This window comes from Oncorhynchus mykiss, chromosome 8, assembly GCF_057628025.1.
Source record: "Oncorhynchus mykiss isolate SJ-2025 chromosome 8, ASM5762802v1, whole genome shotgun sequence".
Lineage (NCBI taxonomy): Eukaryota > Metazoa > Chordata > Actinopteri > Salmoniformes > Salmonidae > Oncorhynchus > Oncorhynchus mykiss.
Genome location: NC_143029.1, coordinates 84335204 through 84356108, shown reverse-complemented (window position 1 = coordinate 84356108; position 20905 = coordinate 84335204). Strand labels below are relative to the sequence as shown.

Sequence of the window (20905 nt, the reverse complement as noted above, 5' to 3'; positions counted from 1 at the left end):
AAGAAACTCCAAAAAGACATTAACTGTATTTGTGTTGAGCATCCAGAAACAGTTTCACATTGTCTACATGTAAAAAAAAAAATGGAAAGATTGTTTTATAATTGTTAATATCCTTGATTACTTTTTTTTTTAAATGGGAGAATGTGCTGCTCGGTTTCCTTAACCATAAGGATAAAGAAAAACAATTTAACCTCAAATCTAATTGTGCTAATGGAAAAATGTCATATTCATAAATGTAAATTCACTAATAAAAAAAACTTCTCTATAAGGAATTGAAGCAGTACATTAAGACCAGTCTACATTCTTCCAATAAGAAAGCTGTTAACGATCAATGTGTGTGTTTCTTTTAAGGTCATTGTATAATCTGTTGTACCCCCTAGCACATGTTATCATTGTCTAGTTGTATACTTCTTGTCTAGTTGTATACTTCTTGTATGTATACATACTGTTTTTTCTACGTTAAAAATAATCAGCTGTTGCAGGAATAAGTCAAACACACCTCCAGTTTTTTTTTTCTACCACTTTGCAATGTGCTTTTATTGTTCCAATCATCCAACGTTTCTACATCAATCCAACATCCAGACAAATTGTATGGTAAACATTAAGTCACAATTCAGCAACTGTATGCTTACTAAATACAACACTTGTAAGTGTGTATTACTAAATACACACTTACAAGCCATTTTATAGAAATTGACTAATTGGAAATAATAGTATTGTGTATTGTGTTTCAATTCAGCAGCGAAAAGGCATTGTGCTGGTTTCATGTTTTCAAGTCTTGTCAGAAAAATAATGATTCAGGTGTAATTCAGGTGTATTGCTGTTATGGGACCCTTCCCTCAGTTTGACTAATAATATCTCTGCACTTCAATGGTACTCTTGTCAACCTGAGAAAACAGTATTAGGAATATATTAGGAATTAACAATTACTAAATGACTAGGGGAAATTAAACTCCAATAGGTTTATTTCTTCAAAATGTTAAATTAATTCTGCTTCAAGATTAATTAGGGAAAAGCATTTTATGCAAATAGTTGAAGGTCTTGTGCAAGTTTAATCAATTAACCTGACAATTTCTATTTTGTGTTATAGCACTCGTAACACTTTACTGTGTTGACAATGAGATTGTATTTGGCTTCCACCACCAGGAAATACACAAGATATCATGCAGGACGAGTCAGCCCAAGCTAACTATACCACCGTTGTCAGGTAAGTAACACCAAAATTGGGCTTCCATAATAAAGAACCCTTGTTTGAGAATATTCAACCTTTGTTACTACTTCTTTACTTACTTCAACCTACCTATTCTGTGTGGAATTTAGAATGTCATGGAGTTTGGAACTTCCCTCTTGTGGAGGTTCTGTAGCTTAGCAAATGGTGGAGGGTAAGTGACAGGCAAAAGGCACCTCAACTAGGGAACGGAACATACAGACTAGAAAAACACGATAAGACCGACAAAAAAAAAAAAAAGGGGTAGGAAAAACCTATTTCAAGATTGTCAACGAGAACGAATAACGAGCGCAAATTCTCATTTCACCTTTGTGTCTAGTTTCATCCCCATTTCAAGGTCCGACATTTTTCTCAATGAGGAATTAGATCCCAGCCTGTGATTTTAGGGTTTAATTCTCATTGGACAACACCAGTTTCCACATTTGATTAAATCTGTCAAAAAGCAAACTATATGAAATACAAATTTGAAATAAACGGATGAAAACAAAAAGGGGGTCATTCTTAACACATGATCTCATTGCAAAAACTGGAGGTTCTCTCCCCCCGCCTGAACCAAATCCAACAATTACAATAAAAGTACCTGTAATAACAGTAGTAGTAATAATAATAACAGTAATAATAATAATAAGCATGGTAGTTACTCTTTGCCTGCGTCCCAATTCTCTACACTTCTCCTACAACGACCAGAAGTGTGCAAGTGCACACTCTGGTAACAGGGTAGAGAATCAGGACGTAGCCTTCCTCCATCTTAAATACAGCAATGCCATTGGGAATTATGTACAGATCTAATCACACTCTGCCTCCAATACAAAGGAGGTCAATGAGGGCGACTGCTGGACTCTGAGGTCTGTCGTTGCCGGGCGGGCGTGCTGTGCCCGTTCATGCAGCCGCTGTGCCGCTTGGTCAGTCCGCCGTTTAGAATGTCCTGGATGTGCTGTACTATCAGGTTTATTGCCACTGAAAAAAAAAAAAAACAGAGGAAGGGAACGGTGAAGTTAGGGTTTCCATTGTACATTCACAAAAGGGGTATAAAACAAGGAAACTCCAGAGGGAAAATTCATGTAACATGGCAGCTGCATAAGAGCCTTTCCTTACTTACCATAACCCTTCACTATATTGACAAAAAGGGGCAAAAAAAGATTGCATACAACCCAGAAGGGTATTAAAGGATCAGATCTCACAGACGTTCGTCCTTACCCAAGTTATCTGCTCCACGAGGGATGATCACATCAGCATACTTCTTAGTCTGGAAATAAACATTACAAGTACTACAATAACTACGCAAGCATTTGCAAAGATTATGGCTGGCTTCATGGACTAGCACACAATATAACGGGGACACAGAGTGGAAACTTACTGGAAGACAGAACTCCTCAAAAGCAGGTTTGACAAATGTGATGTATTGAGTAAGAACCTGCTCAAGGTCCCTGCCCCGTTCACCTATGTCTCTTAGCACTGGAAGAAATAAAACAGGTTGGAACACACCCTAGAATTGGAACACAGAATATACACCCTAGAATTGGAACACACACACCACCTACGACGTTTAACCTTATCCAGAAATACACAAGGAAGTGGAGTCAGCAAACACACCTCTGCGTGAAAGCCGCGTGTCTGCATCCGTGTCTACGAACAGTTTCATCTGGAACAGGTCTCTTATCTCCTGGGAGTAGAACATCAGGATGCCCTCGAACAGCACCACGTCAGCCGGGTACACAGTCACAAACTCATCCTTCCTGGAATCAAACAAGACACCATGAATATATATAAATAAATAAAAAAAATCAGGATGACCCAACAGGACACATGACATAAAATAAGAACGAACAGCCTGGTATTGTACAAACAGTTTGTATTGATATTTCCTAAGAAAACATCCTGTTAGAGACAACCAATGAGACAGATAAAATGGGATTGAATACCCAACAACGCTGTATTAAAACAGACCACAGAAACCTGCTCTACGTGGCTGTTCTCAGTAGGTAATACCTGAACTTGACAAATAAGAATACTTGGGTTAGAAACATGTACAGTTATTGTTAGAATACAAACAAGAGTAGAGGGGTATACTATCAAGCAGCAGCCAGCTAACCCTGATATAGAACTATTGATTTCCTGATTCATTAAGAAAGCTACATTTTGGATAGGTGATTTTGGTTTTTGAGTCAATTAGACCATGTCCAATTCAAGATAAGATATTTAGGCGAGTTAGCTGGCTAAGTCCTTGATCCTGCTCTGTAGTACGCCTACGCCCCCCCCCCGGTGTGTGGACACCGCAACAACAAGGAGCTCACCTGGAATGGGTGAAAAAGTCGTACACAGGGATCTGTACGGTCTTCCCCTGCATGATCTGCCACAAAGTCTTCATGACCAGCTCATTGTCAAAGGCATCTGAAGAATGACAGATTTAGAGAAAGAAAAATTCCATGCGATTCACAAGTAAAAACAACAAGAGACAGAAATGGCTTAAGAGAAAGCAGGAGATTTAGTAAAAAAAATAAAATAAAAAAAAAAGGTTTCACTTCCATTCCATTGGTAAAATAACAGACCATACATAGACCTCCATGTACCCATCTGCTGACAGTGGCCTCCACTAAACCCACATGTGAACACACGCTATCAAACACACACTAGACTAGTGTAATTGAGGAATCTCTGTGGAGTCTACTGGGTCACAGCTGTTATGGTCTGTCGCTCAGACCCTGGGTCTCCCCCAATAATATCTCCTGACACTTCTTCACACAAATCTAAAAAGTATTGGATTGGAGGAGACATGGGCTAGACTATGCCAGGCATCTCTCTTTTAAATCAGTGAGAGGAAATTAACACTTTAGGAGAAAGTGTTAATTGAGACACCCCCCCCCCCCCCCCGCCGTGCAGCAGCTGAGAGAGACTCTGCTATTATAGATCTGCTGACTAGGAGTATGGCAGGAAGATGGGCTGAGTGTATGAGGGATGGATTGCCGACAGAGGCCAAAAATGGAAAACTCTGAAATGTTATATGAAATGTGGTCATGGATCACGTGATAAATTGAGTTTGAAATATAATTAAAAAGGGTGAATCATTGTATCAACTATCAACTGGGTCCGGCCCTGTAGACTTATTCATGCAAGGGATAAGAAGTAATCAGGTTGGCCTATTTTATGTCGTTTTCACTGGAAAGGGAGAGAACTGGAAAGATTTTTCAAATACATTGAGGAACTATCGTCACTCATTGAATTTAAAAGACAGACTTTTACTTGCTGAAAAAATTACTTTGAGAAGCGCCACAGTTCATTGGCGGTGGTGAGTTAAGCCAATAGGAAATATGAAATCAGATCCCCCAAATGGGCACATTTATACAATTGCACACAGGCCAGGTTGCCTAGGAATACTTGTGTGTGTAATCAGGTACACGTCCCTACTCAACATTGACAGGAGTGCTCCAAACAAAAGACAATTAATAAATTGACCAAACTCAAAATGGAATTAAATAAACCAAAAGTGGTGTAGCATTGGTTGTGCGCTCTGCAAACAACGTGTCCACTCCAACAATGAAAACAGTAAACTAATAATATTAATAATAATAATAATAATACAAAAATTCAATGCATTAGCAGAAATTACCGTAGCCAAACAATAGTACCTTAATGTACTATTGATAATATATGGAATGGGGAATTGATAGACGAACAATCAAAGGGCAAACAACTCGCACAACTAAATTATGAAACAATGAATTTGCACGAATTGGCGCGAGATTGCTTTTTCTGAAGAGCTGTGCATTGTGCGTCAGCCACCATGCTCCCCTTCTTGGACTGTGCCATCCCTGCGGCATGAACAATGAATTAGTCCAATGAGACAGGCTCAAATCAGATGGGTGTCTCGTGTGCCATAAATTAAATATATTTGCGACTGCTTGACAAAAAAAAAAAAAGTGTAATCTTGGTCAACAATCGATCAGTTGACTAAATGGGGTCAGCCCTAGTTGGAACTACATTAAAAGTCAGACATTCTGATTCATCTACACACAGCAAAGCAGACCCTGCCAAGCCCCAGCCAGCCACTGCTCCCGGTCCTATGTGTCGCTAGCATGGCCCCCCCTGGTCCCACGTAGCCAGCGGCACCCCACCAGTCCCACGTAGCCAGCGGCGCCCCCCCTGGTCCCACGTAGCCAGCGGCGCCCCACCAGTCCCATGTAGCCAGCGGCACCCCACCAGTCCCATGTAGCCAGCGGCGCCCCCCCCCGGTCCCACGTAGCCAGCGGCGCCCCACCAGTCCCACGTAGCCAGCGGCGCCCCCCCCCGGTCCCATGTAGCCAGCGGCGCCCCACCAGTCCCATGTAGCCAGCGGCGCCCCACCAGTCCCACGTAGCCAGCGGCGCCCCACCAGTCCCACGTAGCCAGCGGCGCCCCACCAGTCCCACGTAGCCAGCGGCGCCCCACCAGTCCCACGTAGCCAGCGGCGCCCCACCAGTCCCATGTAGCCAGCGGCGCCCCACCAGTCCCACGTAGCCAGCGGCGCCCCACCAGTCCCACGTAGCCAGCGGCGCCCCACCAGTCCCACGTAGCCAGCGGCGCCCCACCAGTCCCATGTAGCTAGCAGCCCCACCAGTCCCATGTATCTAGCAGCCCCACCAGTCCCATGTAGCTAGCGGCCCCACCAGTCCCATGTAGCTAGCGGCGCCCCACCAGTCCCATGTAGCTAGCGGCGCCGAACCAGTCCCATGTAGCTAGCAGCCCCACCAGTCACATGTAGCTAGCAGCCCCACCAGTCCCATGTAGTTAGCAGCCCCATGTAGCTAGCAGCCCCACCAGTCCTATGTAGCTAGCAGCCCTATGCGGACCCAACCCCATACCTGGGTGATCGAAGTTGAACTGGCCCTTGAGTGCTTTTGCCTTCTGTTCTGGAGTCAGCTCTTTGTAGAAACTGTCTTGGCTGAGGATGGCTACCTGGAAAACAACGACATAAGTCAGCACTACACTGAGGAAGCTAACCATCTTGGGTTGTATAATACTGGTATATAGAAAAAAAAAAACAGAATAGGGATAGATTGGAGAGAGGTTGGCTACCTGGAAAAATAATGACGCAGATCGGTCAGGGCTGCACAGTGGAAGCTAAACCCTGAGTGCTATGGCTGTGAGCTACAGTGCAGAAAAACCAGGACTGGGGGGAGAGAATGGAATCTACCTGTCGCTGGTGGTGGTCGATTTCGTTCTGGCCCAAAAGCTCCATGATCTTCTCACACACCGACGACTGCAGACACACAGAAGAACACAGGACGCATTTTACACTGATGTAAAAACAAACAACATTTGCTAGGTTTATCGTGGACCTAAGCTTGTCGCCTGCCTTCCCGCCTTGGGGACAATGACTCCCATCGTTAGGGCGGAGACATGAACATCGGAACTATATACAGATCTCTGGTTGCAGTCACATTTCTTTACACAGTTGGAAGAGGACATGATGCTGGTGAATTTTCACGTCCCATGTAACACAAGCAGTAAATGACACGACTTAGCTTCATTGTTTTCCGATACAGAAAATAAATGATTTTCTCGTGTTCCACATAGCCAGCCACGGAGTTGTGGTGCATAGTAGGCTATTTACTGTGCATTGATTGACAACTGAACAGCAAGTTGACACATTTTATTTAAAATAAATAAATAAATAAATAAATGTTGAACTGACTGAATAAAGTCGATCTTCTATATATGCCTTAGGTTTTCATAAAACGTAGTTACATGTCCATGGTATCGCGTCGGGACAAGTATAAACCAAAGGGCTTCCTAGACGTCGGGACAAGTATAAACCAAAGGGCTTCCTAGACGTCGGGACAAGTATAAACCAAAGGGCTTCCTAGACGTCGGGACAAGTATAAACCAAAGGGCTTCCTAGACGTCGGGACAAGTATAAACCAAAGGGCTTCCTAGACGTCGGGACAAGTATAAACCAAAGGGCTTCCTAGACGTCGGGACAAGTATAAACCAAAGGGCTTCCTAGACGTCGGGACAAGTATAAACCAAAGGGCTTCCTAGACGTCGGGACAAGTATAAACCAAAGGGCTTCCTAGACGTCGGGACAAGTATAAACCAAAGGGCTTCCTAGACGTCGGGACAAGTATAAACCAAAGGGCTTCCTAGACGTCGGGACAAGTATAAACCAAAGGGCTTCCTAGACGTCGGGACAAGTATAAACCAAAGGGCTTCCTAGACGTCGGGACAAGTATAAACCAAAGGGCTTCCTAGACGTCAGGACAAGTATAAACCAAAGGGCTTCCTAGACGTCGGGACAAGTATAAACCAAAGGGCTTCCTAGACGTCGGGACAAGTAAACCAAAGGGCTTCCTAGACGTCGGGGTTTGCCAAACAGTGATGCTAAAGTGAGTGACTCGTCTGTAGCCTACCGGATCGCATCGGTGAGAGAGCCGCTCATTTGGCCTATCGGCAGATAAATTATGAAAACATTCAATGAAGATAGTAAATGGTAATCTTAAACAAATCTACTTTGAAACAAGACTATACACCTCATACACATGGTTATGGGCTTAAAAAAATAAAAATAAGTACCTGTACAATGGTCAGAGATAGAGTTGAAATGTATTTCATTTTCAGTTCACACAGAGAATACTAAAATACAAAACCATGACAAACACCGGATTTAATCAAATATTTTACAAGTAATGGTTAATTAATTATTTAAAAATATTCATAACATCGTAATTTGACTGGAGGAATGGGTTTTAAGCATCGTTATGGACTTACATCCAATTGTTGTTTTTCTATTTAAAAAGGTGTGCTTGAGCAAAAACCTGAGCAAAATGTAAACCTGGAAAAAACGATACCTTTAAAACACTTTTACTCCCTTCTCCCCAATTTCGTGATATCCAATTGCGATCATCTCATTGCTGCAACTCCCCTACGGGCTCGGGAGAGGCAAAGTTCGAGTCATGCATCCACCGAAACATGACCCGCCAAAATGCACAACTTAACACCCACTGTATTATCCCGGGAGCCATCTGCACAATGTGTTAGGAAACACTGTTTAATTGACGACCAAAATCAGCCTGCAGGCGCCCGGCCCACCACAAGGAGACGCTAGAGCGTGATCAGCTAAGTAAACCCTTCCCTAAGCCGGATGACATTGGGCCAATTGTGTGCCGACCTATGGGACTCCCGGTTGTGACACAGCCTGTGATTGAACCCGGGTCTGTAGTGACGCCTCAAACACTACGATGCAGTGCTTTAGATCCGCTGCGCCACTCGGGAGGCCCTTAAATACATTTTCACAAGCAAATGTGGGCTATTTACTTCATTTTTAATAAAATACACAATTTGATGAACAAACATTGTGGCAGTACCTCGTACACCAGTAGAAGACAGTATGTTCTAGAATGTTCTACAGTATGCTAGTTACTGTACAGAGTAGAGCATACTGTATGGTGTACTAGTTACAGTATGTTCTGTGTACTGCAGTGTGTTCTACAGTGTGCTAGTTAGAGTAACTAGTACTAGGGCTGTTACGGTGACCATATTAGTGCCACACTGACGGTCACGAGTCATGACTGCAGTCAAATTCCAGGTGACCGTTTAGTCTTCTCCAAGCTCTGATGCTGCTGATGGTCATTAGTAGCCTACTAAACTTGCTAACTGCCTGGTAGTCAGAAGTCTATTGTCCCTCTAAACACTGACATCAATACAAATGTAATGAACATCTAAATCAAAACACTTCATGAGTCCATGAGCTCATGTTGAGCAACAATAGATGTATTTTTCCCCCCCTGCTTCACGACAGGCGCATGATAATTGTCCATTCTAAAATCAAATGTCACATTATTTAATATATGTAAAGACAAGATTAAATGAAGTTTGATGGGTGACAATATTAGTCTCACTTGTGAATGACGGCCAGCTTCTGTGCAGTAAAGGCAAGAAACAGTTCATGTCTTTTTATGTGCAACGTTTTCAAAATCATAGTGGCACAGCCCATAGGCCTATATGTTCTGATAAGGTTAGTATCACACCTCATGTAGCCTAGCCCATAGGCCTATACGTTCTGATAAGGTTAGTATCACACCTCATGTAGCCTAGCCCATAGGCCTATATGTTCTGATAAGGTTAGTATCACACCTCATGTAGCCTAGCCCATAGGCCTATATGTTCTGATAAGGTTAGTATCACACCTCATGTAGCCTAGCCCATAGGCCTATATGTTCTGATAAGGTTAGTATCACACCTCATGTAGCCTAGCCCATAGGCCTGTATGTTCTGATAAGGTTAGTATCACACCTCATGTAGCCTAGCCCATAGGCCTGTATGTTCTGATAAGGTTAGTATCACACCTCATGTAGCCTAGCCCATAGGCCTGTTTGTTCTGATAAGGTTAGTATCACACCTCATGTAGCCTAGCCCATAGGCCTATATGTTCTGATAAGGTTAGTATCACACCTCATGTAGCCTATCCCATAGGCCTGTGTGTTCTGATAAGGTTAGTATCACACCTCATGTAGCCTAGCCCATAGGCCTGTGTGTTCTGATAAGGTTAGTATCACACCTCATGTAGCCTAGCCCATAGGCCTATATGTTCTGATAAGGTTAGTATCACACCTCATGTAGCCTAGCCCATAGGCCTATATGTTTTAATAAGGTTAGTATCACACCTCATGTAGCCTAGCCCATAGGCCTATATGTTCTGATAATGTTAGTATCACACCTCATGTAGCCTAGCCCATAGGCCTATATGTTCTGATAAGGTTAGTATCACACCTCATGTAGCCTAGCCCATAGGCCTATATATGTTTTGATAAGGTATATATCACAACTAAAGTGGCCAAATAACTTCTTAAAATGAAGCATATTAATCCACTTTACAACCGGTGTAGAGCATAACTGGCATACACAGGCGACGTGTGAGTTCACCCCCCCCAAAATACACCTTTATAATAAAGCATAACATTCATAATCACATTTGCAGTCACGTTTGAGCAGTGGAGAAAGTACCCACTTTTAATACTTCAGTAAAGAGAACGTGAGGCGTTTTCTATTAAGGTAAGTGAAAGTCACCTGGTAAAATACTACTTGAGTAAAAGTCTAAGTATTTGGTTTTAAATATACTTAAGTATCAAAAGTAAAATGTAATTGCTAAAATGTACTTATCAAAAGTAAAAATCCTTTCAAATTCCTTATATTAAGCTAACCAGGGGCACACCAACACTCACACAATTTACAAATGAAGCATGTGTGTTTAGTGAGTCCACCAGATCAGAGGCACTAGGGATGTTCTCTTGATAAGTGTATAAATTGGACCATTTTCCTGTCAAAATGTAACATGTACTTTTGGGTGTCAGAAAAAAAATGTATAGAGTAAAAAGTACATTATTTTCTTCAGGAATGTAGTGAAGTAAAAGTAGGCAAAAATATTAGGCTGTCCGACAAAATCTTGGTCATCGGAAAGCCTGGTCTTTCGACTAATCGATTGGTCAATTTAAAACTTTTCTATATATATATATATATATATAGACACTCCCTATGACTTTAATAAAATCAACTATATGAAGTGAGCTTGTCTGATGAAATAAGACATGAGGGAGCCAATCTCCTCCCTCTCCTGCTGGCTTTCAGATTCTGCTATTACTCCAGACCTGCCAACCCTGTCCCAATGCGGCAAATTGGAGATTCAACTCGCCCGCATAGCACTCGGCGAATTGGGGTTCTTTCCCCAGACACTCGTGTGCGTGCCGTTTGTGAGTCTTGGTACAATTCTATAATTGCGATCAATCAGGTCTATAAAAGTTTGGGATAATTTGACAGCATTCCATTTACACGTATGGTAAAAGTCACAAGATCTAAATAGAAAAAACAAAGAGCCTTTATTCTTGGAGTTTATTTTATTTTTTAAAGTTATTTGTTTAGGTACAAAATGTACAAACGTCTAATCCACTTTTTTTTTTACTGATATGATAAGAACAAATATTTGAAGCAGAGCATCAGTATCAAAGAAACATGTTATCCATAAAAAGGAAAAAGCTATGATAGGAAACACGGGGTGAGAACAAATGTTCTGGAGACCTTCAAAATGTTCAGAAAATCATTTCCTAGACAGATTTGCCTGATAGCTCGCAGATTTAGCCTTACGCATCAGGGTAGACTTATCTGTGGCTAACAGTTCCTCTGTCAATCATTGAAACCTTCTTGGTAACGAGGGCACGCAACGTGTCTGTAACTGAGGGAGGCTCTGTACTGGGTTTTGTTCTTGGAAACGAGACTGAATATTAGTTTGCATTCTGCATTGCTGCGGAACATGACCAATATCAGCCGAAAGGTGGGAGTAGACCAGGCGCCCCCCCCCCCCCCCCCCCCCCCCGTGCCAATTTCTCTTCAGGCCTGATCCGTGCGCATGTTGACCAGACTCTGCTCAAAAGTTTTTTGGGGGGTATTTGCATTGAATTTCTGTCACTAGCTAAAGTGAACTGCTGGCACTTTAGAGCCCACTGAATGGCCATCTTATGTTCACTAACGTTAGCTTGAAACAATCAGTGTTTACCTTTCCACAACACAGAGTCGAAGAGGGATTTGTCCATGTGTTTACGTACAGCTGACAGTCGGCACAACTCTGCATCACAACAAACAGGAGGAGGGGCAGACACCGGGTAGCTACATCAAATAATGACGTATTAATCTCCATGTCCGTTGACAAACTCTGTACATGTTTGTGTGTTGCAGCTTGAAAATCGAGATGTTAGATTTACTCAGTGGAGTTATTTTTTATTAAAATGTTTTTATTTAATTTTTTTTAAATACACTTTTAACTCAGATCTCATACCTGTGTACATGGACAGATAATTTAGTAGTTGGTACGCAAATGTTGGCAGGCCTGTTACTCTCCGGAAGTTGCCGGTAAAAGCTACAGGAGGAGTCGGCTACCTTTCTCAGGTGGAATGACAATTTATCTGATCATTTCTACCGATCTGCGTGGCAGTTAGTTTTCATATGCACACTTTCACGGAGCAGGTTAATTTAATTTACAATAACGTCTTCATATATATATATATATATATATATATCTTACAATGATTGTCATGTGGTTAATCAAAATTATACCCAAACCTAAATGAAAATGACACCTAAAAAGCAACTTCTATTGCAAACTACAGTACCAGGCAAACGTTTGGACATACTCATTCAAGGGTTTCTCTTTATCTTTACTATTCTCTACATTGTAGAATAATAGTGAAAACATCAAAACTATGAAATAACACATACGGAATCATGTAGAAACCAAAAGAGTGTTAAACAAAAAATATATTTTATCATTTAGATTCTTCAAAGTAGCCACCTCTTTGCCTCGACGACAGCTTTTTACAAGCAAATGTGGACAGTTCTTCCAACAGCCGATGTGTTAGTCTTCAGGGGGCATTACGGCCAAAGGGGACTCCGCCTGGATTCAAGGCATTATCAAGTGCTTGTCAAATTGTGAATTAGGCGCTGATGAAGTGTGTACAACCTGCGCAAAAAACAAAGCCCATGCCTTCCATGCCACTTTTTTCAAATCATCATTGGAGTTGTATCATGCAGCCTTAGAATGTATTAAAAATTTAAACACAAAGCCCAATGTTGGTATCCCAACGGAAGTTTCATAAATAACAAAATAAAGCATATAGGAGGACCGGTTTCTTTGTTAACCGCTCAAAACAGAATAGCTGCACGCGCGCACTCGTTTGGAATAAATATCCTTTCTATTTTATTCAGCTATGTTCAATTTAGTATTCTTCATACTAAAAAAAGAATGCCACAGAATTCTAAGCAACTAACTCCAACTCAGAGTATGCTATTCTGTTCTGAAAGAGACCACATTTCTTAATTTCTTGTTTCTAAAATAAATGGATTGATTGTGATAGTGTAGGCTATATTAAACTGGTTTTATTAGACTGTCGATGTTCCTAAGGTCTGCATCAGTGGCTTGTAGACTATGTGTGGAAGCCAGGAGATGCTAAATGTGTTTGTTAATTAACGGTCAATTACTGTGAGACCGCAGTTATTTGATTGACAATCATTATCTGACAATTTCATGACCACCACAGCCCCACACAGTACCCCAGCGAAACATACTGTACCCAGTACCCCAGCGAAACATACTGTACCCAGTACCCCAGCAAAAACATGGAGCACTACGGAAGTACCACCCTGGACCCAAGTGCCCTTCTCAGTGCCCAGGCCACCTGTCCTCACAGACACCCTCAAATGCCAGGATCTCCCATCTACCAGGCTGCCAGTGCTGACGGGGCATTCTCCTGACCTGCCACAGACTATGGTGCTTTTGTGTCCGTGAAAAAAAGTGTCACAATGAAATCGGACGCCCATTCCGGAGACCGTGTTGTTCAGCACTGCAGCACACAGACTAACCTAAAGCTCCTCATCTAAGAGCCTGTCAAACACGATGTAGCTTCTATATACAGACTATGATTTGGCAAGACATGACACTACAGCGGGGTGTGTGTACAGTAAATATTACAGGCAGTAAGTCATCTGTTAGCAAATGCAAGCAGGCACAAGCCTGGATACCATTCAACCCGAGCCACATTGGTTCCAGTGCACTTACAGTAGGGTAATGTGACGTCATGTTCAGTTCACCATGTTTGCTACACCACACTGCAGGTTATTACTGTTCGCTCACTACTTCCTCATAACTCCATGAGGCCAGCAATCCCAAACCGCCCCAACTCAGTCACACCCAACACCATGTACAGGGATTTTCAAAGAGCCAAACAGTGGTCCGATGCCAAAAGTTAACTTAATGTATGGGTCAACAGAACAATAGGAACGGAGGAGGGTAAGGAAGGGGGCCAGGGAATGGAAAGGACATTGAGTAGAAGCTTCCATCGAGTTATTTTAAGAATTTTAACAGTAGTTCATTTCACAAGCTTATTACATATGCCTGGTGATATACGACACAAACTATTAATTTGCTTTCCAAACTACTGTTGGTATCAAGACTGGTATTTAATTGTGGTCTCAAACCAACAAGTACGAACAAATAGTGGAAAACTACAGGCCATACTAGGCTCAGTGTTAACACGTCATTATCAAATCACAAAGCTATTAACTACATAGTGTGGTAACTACATAAAAATCTTGACTGCGTCCTGTACTACTTTAAAAACAAACAATCTAGCGAACAAAATACATTTATTTGTAGCCTGGGTACAAGTAGAAAGTGAAGAAAATATTATGCTTCGTTGTTAACGGATCTCTTTTAAAAAAAGAGTCATATTGCTGTCAAAAACTGAAGGATTATCAAGATTAATATATTCTGCAATGGCATTGGATGTTCCCCCAAGCAACAATTAAAAAGACGTAGACAGCTTCCATTTTGTTTGAAGGAATACTTTAAAAAAATGTTTTTTTTATCAAGGATGTTTAAATGTGCTTGATTTTGGTACATCCAACATTATTTAAGACTAGATGGATCAACAATTACATCAATTTAAGGATAGGATTTGTAATATTATTCCAATTCTAGTTTTTGAAGAAAAAAAAAGTTAGTCATTGAATTTATCCTAAAATGTAACTTCACTAAACTAAATTCAAGAATTACTATCCTGGTTAATTGTATATAAACATAATTTCTCCCCTCATAGGTGTTTGAGTTGGAATAACAGAAAAATAATACATCTTCATTTTTTAAAGATGGTTAGAGAACGTTATTTTGTTAGTGACAATTATTTAATGACAAAATGTACAACTGTATAAATTCTGTTACATGACATTCCGGGGACGGTACAGTACCAGTCAAACTATGAAATAACACATACGGAATCATGTGGTAACTGAAAGTGTTAAACCAAAATATATTTTTGGTTTTAGATTCTTCAAAGTAGCCAGCCTTTGCCTTGATGACAACTTTGCACACTCTTGGCATTCTCTCAGCCAGCTTCGAGGAATGATTTTCCAACAGTCTTGAAGGAGTTCCCACATATGCTGAGCTGCTTTTCCATCACTCTGCAGTCCAACTCATCTCAAACAATCTCAATTGAAAAACAAATGATGTCCCACTAAGCGCAAACCAGATGGAATGGTGCATCGCTGCAGAATGCTGTGGTAGCCATGCTGGTTAAGTATGCCCTGAATTCTAAATAAATCACAGACCGTGTCACCAGCAAAGCACACCCACACCTCCATGCTTCACAGTGGGAACCACAAATGCGGAGATCATCCGTTCACCTAGTCAGCGTCTCAAAAAGACACGGTGGCTAGAACCAAAAATCTCAAATTTGGACTCAGACCAAAGGACAGATTTCCACCGGTCTAATGTCCATTGCTTGTGTTTTTTGGCCCAAGCAAGTCTTTTCCTGGTGTCCTTTAATAGTGGTTTCTTTGCAGCAATTTGACCATCAAGGCCTGATTCACAGTCTCCTCTGAACAATTTATGTTGAGGTGTGCCTTACTTGAACTCTGAAGCATTTATTTGGACTGCAATCTGAGGTGCAGTTAACGCTAATGAACTTATCCTCTGCAGCACTAGTAACTCTGGGTCTTCCTTTCCTGTGGCGGTCCTCATGAGAGCTAGTTTCATCATAGAGCGTGATGGTTTTTTGGACTGCACCTGAAGAAACTTTCAAAGTTCTTGACATTTTCCAGATTGACTGACCTTCGTGTCTTAAAGTAATGATAGGCTGTCATTTCTCTTTGCTTATTTGAGCTGTTCTTTCCATAATATGAACTTGGTCTTTTACCAAATAGGGCCATCTTCTGTATACCACCACTACCTTGTCACAACACAACTGATTGGCTCAAATGCAATAAGGAAAGCTCAATAAGGATATCGACTTTTAACAAGGACGACCTGTTAATTGAAATGCATTCCAGGTGACTACCTCATGAAGCCGGTTGAGAACATGCCAAGAATTTGCAAAGCAGTCAAGGCAAAGGTTGGCTTCTTTGAAGAAACTCAAATAAAAGTTGATTTGTTTAACACTTTTGGTTACTACATGATTCCATGTGTTATTTCAGTTGATGTCTTCACAATTATTCTACAATGTAGAAAATAGTACAAATTAAGAAAAACCCTGGAATGAGTAGGTGAGTTAACTTTTGACTGGTACTGTATATACCATCGTTTTTTTATGCAATACCTTGCAGGTCTTTTAAGTCTTGTACAGGGAAATGGACTTGTCACTTATTAATAAGTGACTAGTACAGGGACATTATGTTCATTAGATGAAGAATTCAGTTCTGTGTGCGTCAAGCATATGTGCAAGAATAATTATATTAGGAAGATATGTACCGAGCCTGCTTTTCTTCCTGCAAAAGTATACTGGAATACAATTTTTTAAAATGTATTAGTAGCAACTGACGCCCGTTTCCCGCTTGCGCCCACGTCTGTTATTGTTATGTGGTTAATATTAGCTAGGCTGCTAAGCGTCAACAATAGATTCAACTGAAATAGCCAGAAGTCGTGTCCTCCGTCAATAAATAAGTCCAATAGTGGATAATAGCCACATTGTGTCGAATAGTTCGTCACTTTGACATTCAGAAGAGGGTACGAACCGTGGTCTTATTCAGCTAACCCGCGGGGCTAGCTAGTTAAAGAAATAACCTTAAACAAAAGAGTGATTTAGCTGGCTGCATGGCGCGGTAGATAACAAGCTATAGGCTCTCTATAGCTGTGTGTGCAACAAAAAGTAGCTAGCTAACGTTAGCTGTCTAGCCAGTCTACTTAGTAACATAAATGTTAGCATGTAGTGCCGGGGATAAAATATAACGATTACAGTTTAGCTAATTTACTAACTAGAAACTGTTGGTTGATTTGATAGCCAACTATAATTAACTAAATGTATTTGCCAACTTAATAAACTGTTTCCATTGTTTGTGTGTGTGGTGGAATTAGGCATCCTGGGGACAAGGGAAATATGATGCCAACGGATGAAGGAAACCACATGTAAAAGTTACAATCATTTAGCCAACTCGTTAATAAAATGCTGATTACTCAAGATTGGCAAGGGGTTGATGTCATTCAAACCAACAGTATGACATGAGCCACGCGGTCGACGAGTTTACGAGCGACTTGAACACATTCCATCAGTTTTAAAAACATACAACAATAGACAGTATATGTAAGGTGCTAACCTTGCCACTGGCAGTGCCTCCGGACACTCCGATAAGGAATGGTTGTCGGATAACGTTGTTATTTTCGGCATAGTCACTGAGATGTGTTTCAGTGTCCCCGGCCATGCTTGCAATAACGTGCCTACAACAACGCAGCTGGGAACAATACAGTGTCCCGCTGAGCTCCTCCCATCATTTCCTTCACAAAATGTATAATTTTTTAAATAAAATGTTGTATTAAGGAATTTTTCAAATGTCCTGGTCTTGCACATCATGTGATTTGTATGTAAATTGATTCATAAAGCTGTATTATTTATATAAATTAATTGTATGTTTGCGCTTCATAAATGGTTAGTGCTATACAGAATCCTTGGAACTGCCCTACACTAAAACTTTACAAGTCCATTAATAAGTGACATATATATATATATATACATGGGCAAAACTTTGATTTTAGAAGTGGGGGGGGCATAACTTATTTATTTTTATTTTTTATTATCCATTCGGAAAAACACTACAAACAGCCTACATCTGGGAGGCGCCCGCGTGGTCCTAAAGCAGACCCGACACCCTTTTTGTATCACATTCCAATGGTAAAACGGGGGGCAGAAATTAAATGTCAGAATGTCCCCCCCCCCCCCCCCCCCCCCATCGCCAGTGAAAGTTGCACCCCTGCTTGTAATTAACAACAAGACAACCAGGTGATGCCAAGAGTGTGCAAAGCTGTCATCAAGGCAAAGTGTGGCTACTTTGAAGAATATAAAATATATTTTGATTTGCTTAACACTTGTTTGGTTACTACATGATTCCATATGTGTTATTTCAGTGTTTTGATGTCTTCATTATTATTCTACAATGTAGAAAATAGTAAAAATAAAGAAAAACCATTGAATGAGTAGGTGTGTCCAAACTTTTGACTGGTACTGTATATACAGATCATATGGAAATGATTCAGACCCCTTGACTTTTTCCACATTTTGTTACGTTACAGCCTTATTCTAAAATTGAACACATTTTTTTTTTTGTCCTCATCAATCTACACCAAATATTCCATAATGACAAAGCCAAAAACTTTTTTTGATTTTTTGCAAATGTATATAAAAAAAATATATATATATATCACATTTACATAAGTGTTCAGACCCTTTACTCAGTACTTTGTTCAAGCACCGTTGGCAGCGATTACAGCCTTGAGTCTTCTTGGGTGTGACGCTATAAGCTTGGCACAGCTGTATTAGTACCATGCCTCAGGACTACCTGACTACTCCTTGCTGTCCCCAGTCAACCTGGTCATGCTGCTGCTCCAGTTTCAACTATTCTGCATGCGGCTATGGAACCCTGACCTCTTCACCGGGCGTGCTACCTTGTCCCGGATCTGCTGTTTTCAACTCTCTCTCTCTCTCTACCGCACCTGCTGTCTCTATCTCTGAATGATCGGCTATGAAAAGCCAACTGACATTTACTCCTGACGTGTTGACCTGTTGCACCCTCTACAACCACTGTGATTATTATTATTTGACCCTGCTGGTCATCTATGAACGTTTGAACATCTCGGCCATGTACTGTTATAATCTCCACCCGGCACAACCAGAAGAGGACTGGTCACATGCTGTCTGCCAAGTACAGTTGAATCTGGGATTCATCCATGAAGAGCACACTCTCCAGTGGCCATCAAAGGCGAGCATTTGCCCACTGAAGTCGGTTACGACGCCGAACTGCAGTCAGGTCAAGGCCCTGGTGAGAACGACGTCCAGGTAGATGAGCTTCCCTGAGACGGTTACTGACAGTATGTGCAGAAATTCTTCGGTTGTCCAAACCCACAGTTTCATCAGCTGTCCGGGAGGCTTGTCTCAGACGATCCTGCAGGTGAAGAAGCCAGATGTGGAAGTCCTGGGCTGGCATGGTTACATGTTGTCTGTAGTTTTGAGGCCGGTTGGACGGACTGCCTAATTTGAAACAAGCAGTTCATGCTTGAAAACCCACAAATGTCGTTGAGTTAAAGGGGGCAATTACTTTTTCACACAGGGGTGTTGCATTACTTTTTTTAAAAACAAAATAAATGAAATAGTAATATTTGGGGGGGTATTTTTAAACGCAGGTTCCCTTTATCTAATATTAAGGTTTGGTTCAAGATCTGATAAAAAAAAGTATGCAAAAATATAGAAAATCAGATGGGGGAAAATACTTTTTCTTGCCACTGGATATATATATATATATATATATATATATTATATATATATATATATATATATATATATATATATATATATATATATATATATATACACACACTACCATTCAAAAGTTTGGGGTCACTTAGAAATGCCCTTGTTTTTGAAAGATAAGCACATTTTTGGTCCATTAAAATAATATCAAATGTGATGTCAGAGTTGGACATCCCAAGGATTCCTGATAGCAAGGACACTTCTTAAATGACGTAAAAACATATAATCAAACGTCTATAGCTTGAGGTAAATCAACCAATTACTGTCATAGTGTATATTCCTCCGACAGCCTAAATGGTTACATTTCCAGTTCGTGTATTTTGGGATTCAAAGGAAAGTTTACCGGATATATTGTCTACCTGTACTGGGAAGGTTTAGGTTTCCAAAATATTATAGTATTCATATATAAAGTATTAAAGATGTTGAACCTCTTTTCATGTTATTTTTCTTTGCCTCGTCAAAAAAGTGACGCCAGATCTCAAATTCCGTTGCTCATAATCTTTTCTATTTACGGTTGACTATTTTCACCACTTCCGGCCATAACCCTATTTTAGTTTGTTGCATCAAAGATTGTCTATTATATTGACAAGATATTCGAGTTACCGCTCTAACAATGGAAATATATGTCATCAAAGACGGAAGCAGGCAGTTCAGCAAGCAAGCAGTTCAGGTGGGACCAGTCTAGCCAATGAGAAGGCAGATACGCGTGTGAACAGACATGGAGATAGATAGAGGACTCAATTTTGTATCTGTACCACTATATCATCTGTGACACTATATCATCTGTGACAGCACCATTTTTTAAATTGAACTTGGCATGCCAGTTAAGAACAATTCTTATTTACAATGACGGCCTACCCGGCCAAACCCGGATGACGCTGGTCCAATTGTACGCCACCCTATGGGACTCCCAATCACGGCCGGTTGTGATACAGCCTGGAATCGAACCAGGGTCTGTAGTGACGCCTCTAGTACTGAGATGCAGTGCCTTAGACTGCTGAGCCACTCAAGAGCCATTTTCTTCTTCTTCATTGGCTGATTGCTCCCAAATAATAGGAAAAATAATAATAGGAATCCCCACCAAGTTGACTACTTTAAAATTATTTGAAGCCCTTAATTGGCAACATTGTATCCATGATGAGGCCTCTATCTAGCTCTATGACAACTCCGATATAGTCGATATTTCTAAATTGACGAAATGTCACATGCGTTTACTTATATCAGTGCATGCATAACAAACGTCTATTGTATCAATATAGTATTGTATTTACCTCACATAGCAAATTAACAATTCCATTTTCCGTTGACCGCCATACAAAAATTCCTCACGTCGTGGGCAGATTTTGGTTGGAGTAAAAGCTCTCGCTTC

At 41.0% G+C, this 20905-nt stretch overlaps 1 protein-coding gene across 2 annotated transcripts; it reads right to left on the bottom strand.

Moving 5' to 3' along the window:
- Window positions 1-505: 505 nt before the first annotated feature.
- On the bottom strand, window positions 506-17528 carry uck2b (uridine-cytidine kinase 2b). Of its 2 annotated transcripts, XM_036986514.2 has the most exons (8): window positions 17333-17528; window positions 6399-6464; window positions 6067-6160; window positions 3523-3619; window positions 2822-2964; window positions 2586-2683; window positions 2426-2474; window positions 506-2185 (listed from the first exon to the last, which is right to left on the bottom strand). In XM_036986514.2, the coding sequence occupies exons 1-8, from the start codon at window positions 17435-17437 to the stop codon at window positions 2046-2048; spliced, it is 792 nt and encodes a 263-aa protein (XP_036842409.2). In that variant the 5' UTR covers window positions 17438-17528; the 3' UTR covers window positions 506-2045. The 2 variants fall into 2 exon arrangements, with proteins under 2 accessions (XP_036842409.2, XP_090038978.1); XM_090182852.1 differs by having other exon boundaries at window positions 2426-2683; window positions 17333-17525.
- Window positions 17529-20905: the final 3377 nt, after the last annotated feature.

Excerpts from the sequence above, each read along its gene's own strand:
- uck2b (XM_090182852.1), bottom strand. The coding sequence starts at position 17,437 with ATGGCCGGGGACACTGAAACACATCTCAGTGACTATGCCGAAAATAAC. Across the intron at positions 3,620-6,066 it reads GTTCAACTTCGATCACCCAG|ATGCCTTTGACAATGAGCTG; the intron begins GTATGGGGTTGG and ends GTCATTCTTCAG. Across the intron at positions 2,684-2,821 it reads CACGCGGCTTTCACGCAGAG|TGCTAAGAGACATAGGTGAA; the intron begins GTGTGTTTGCTG and ends TATTTCTTCCAG.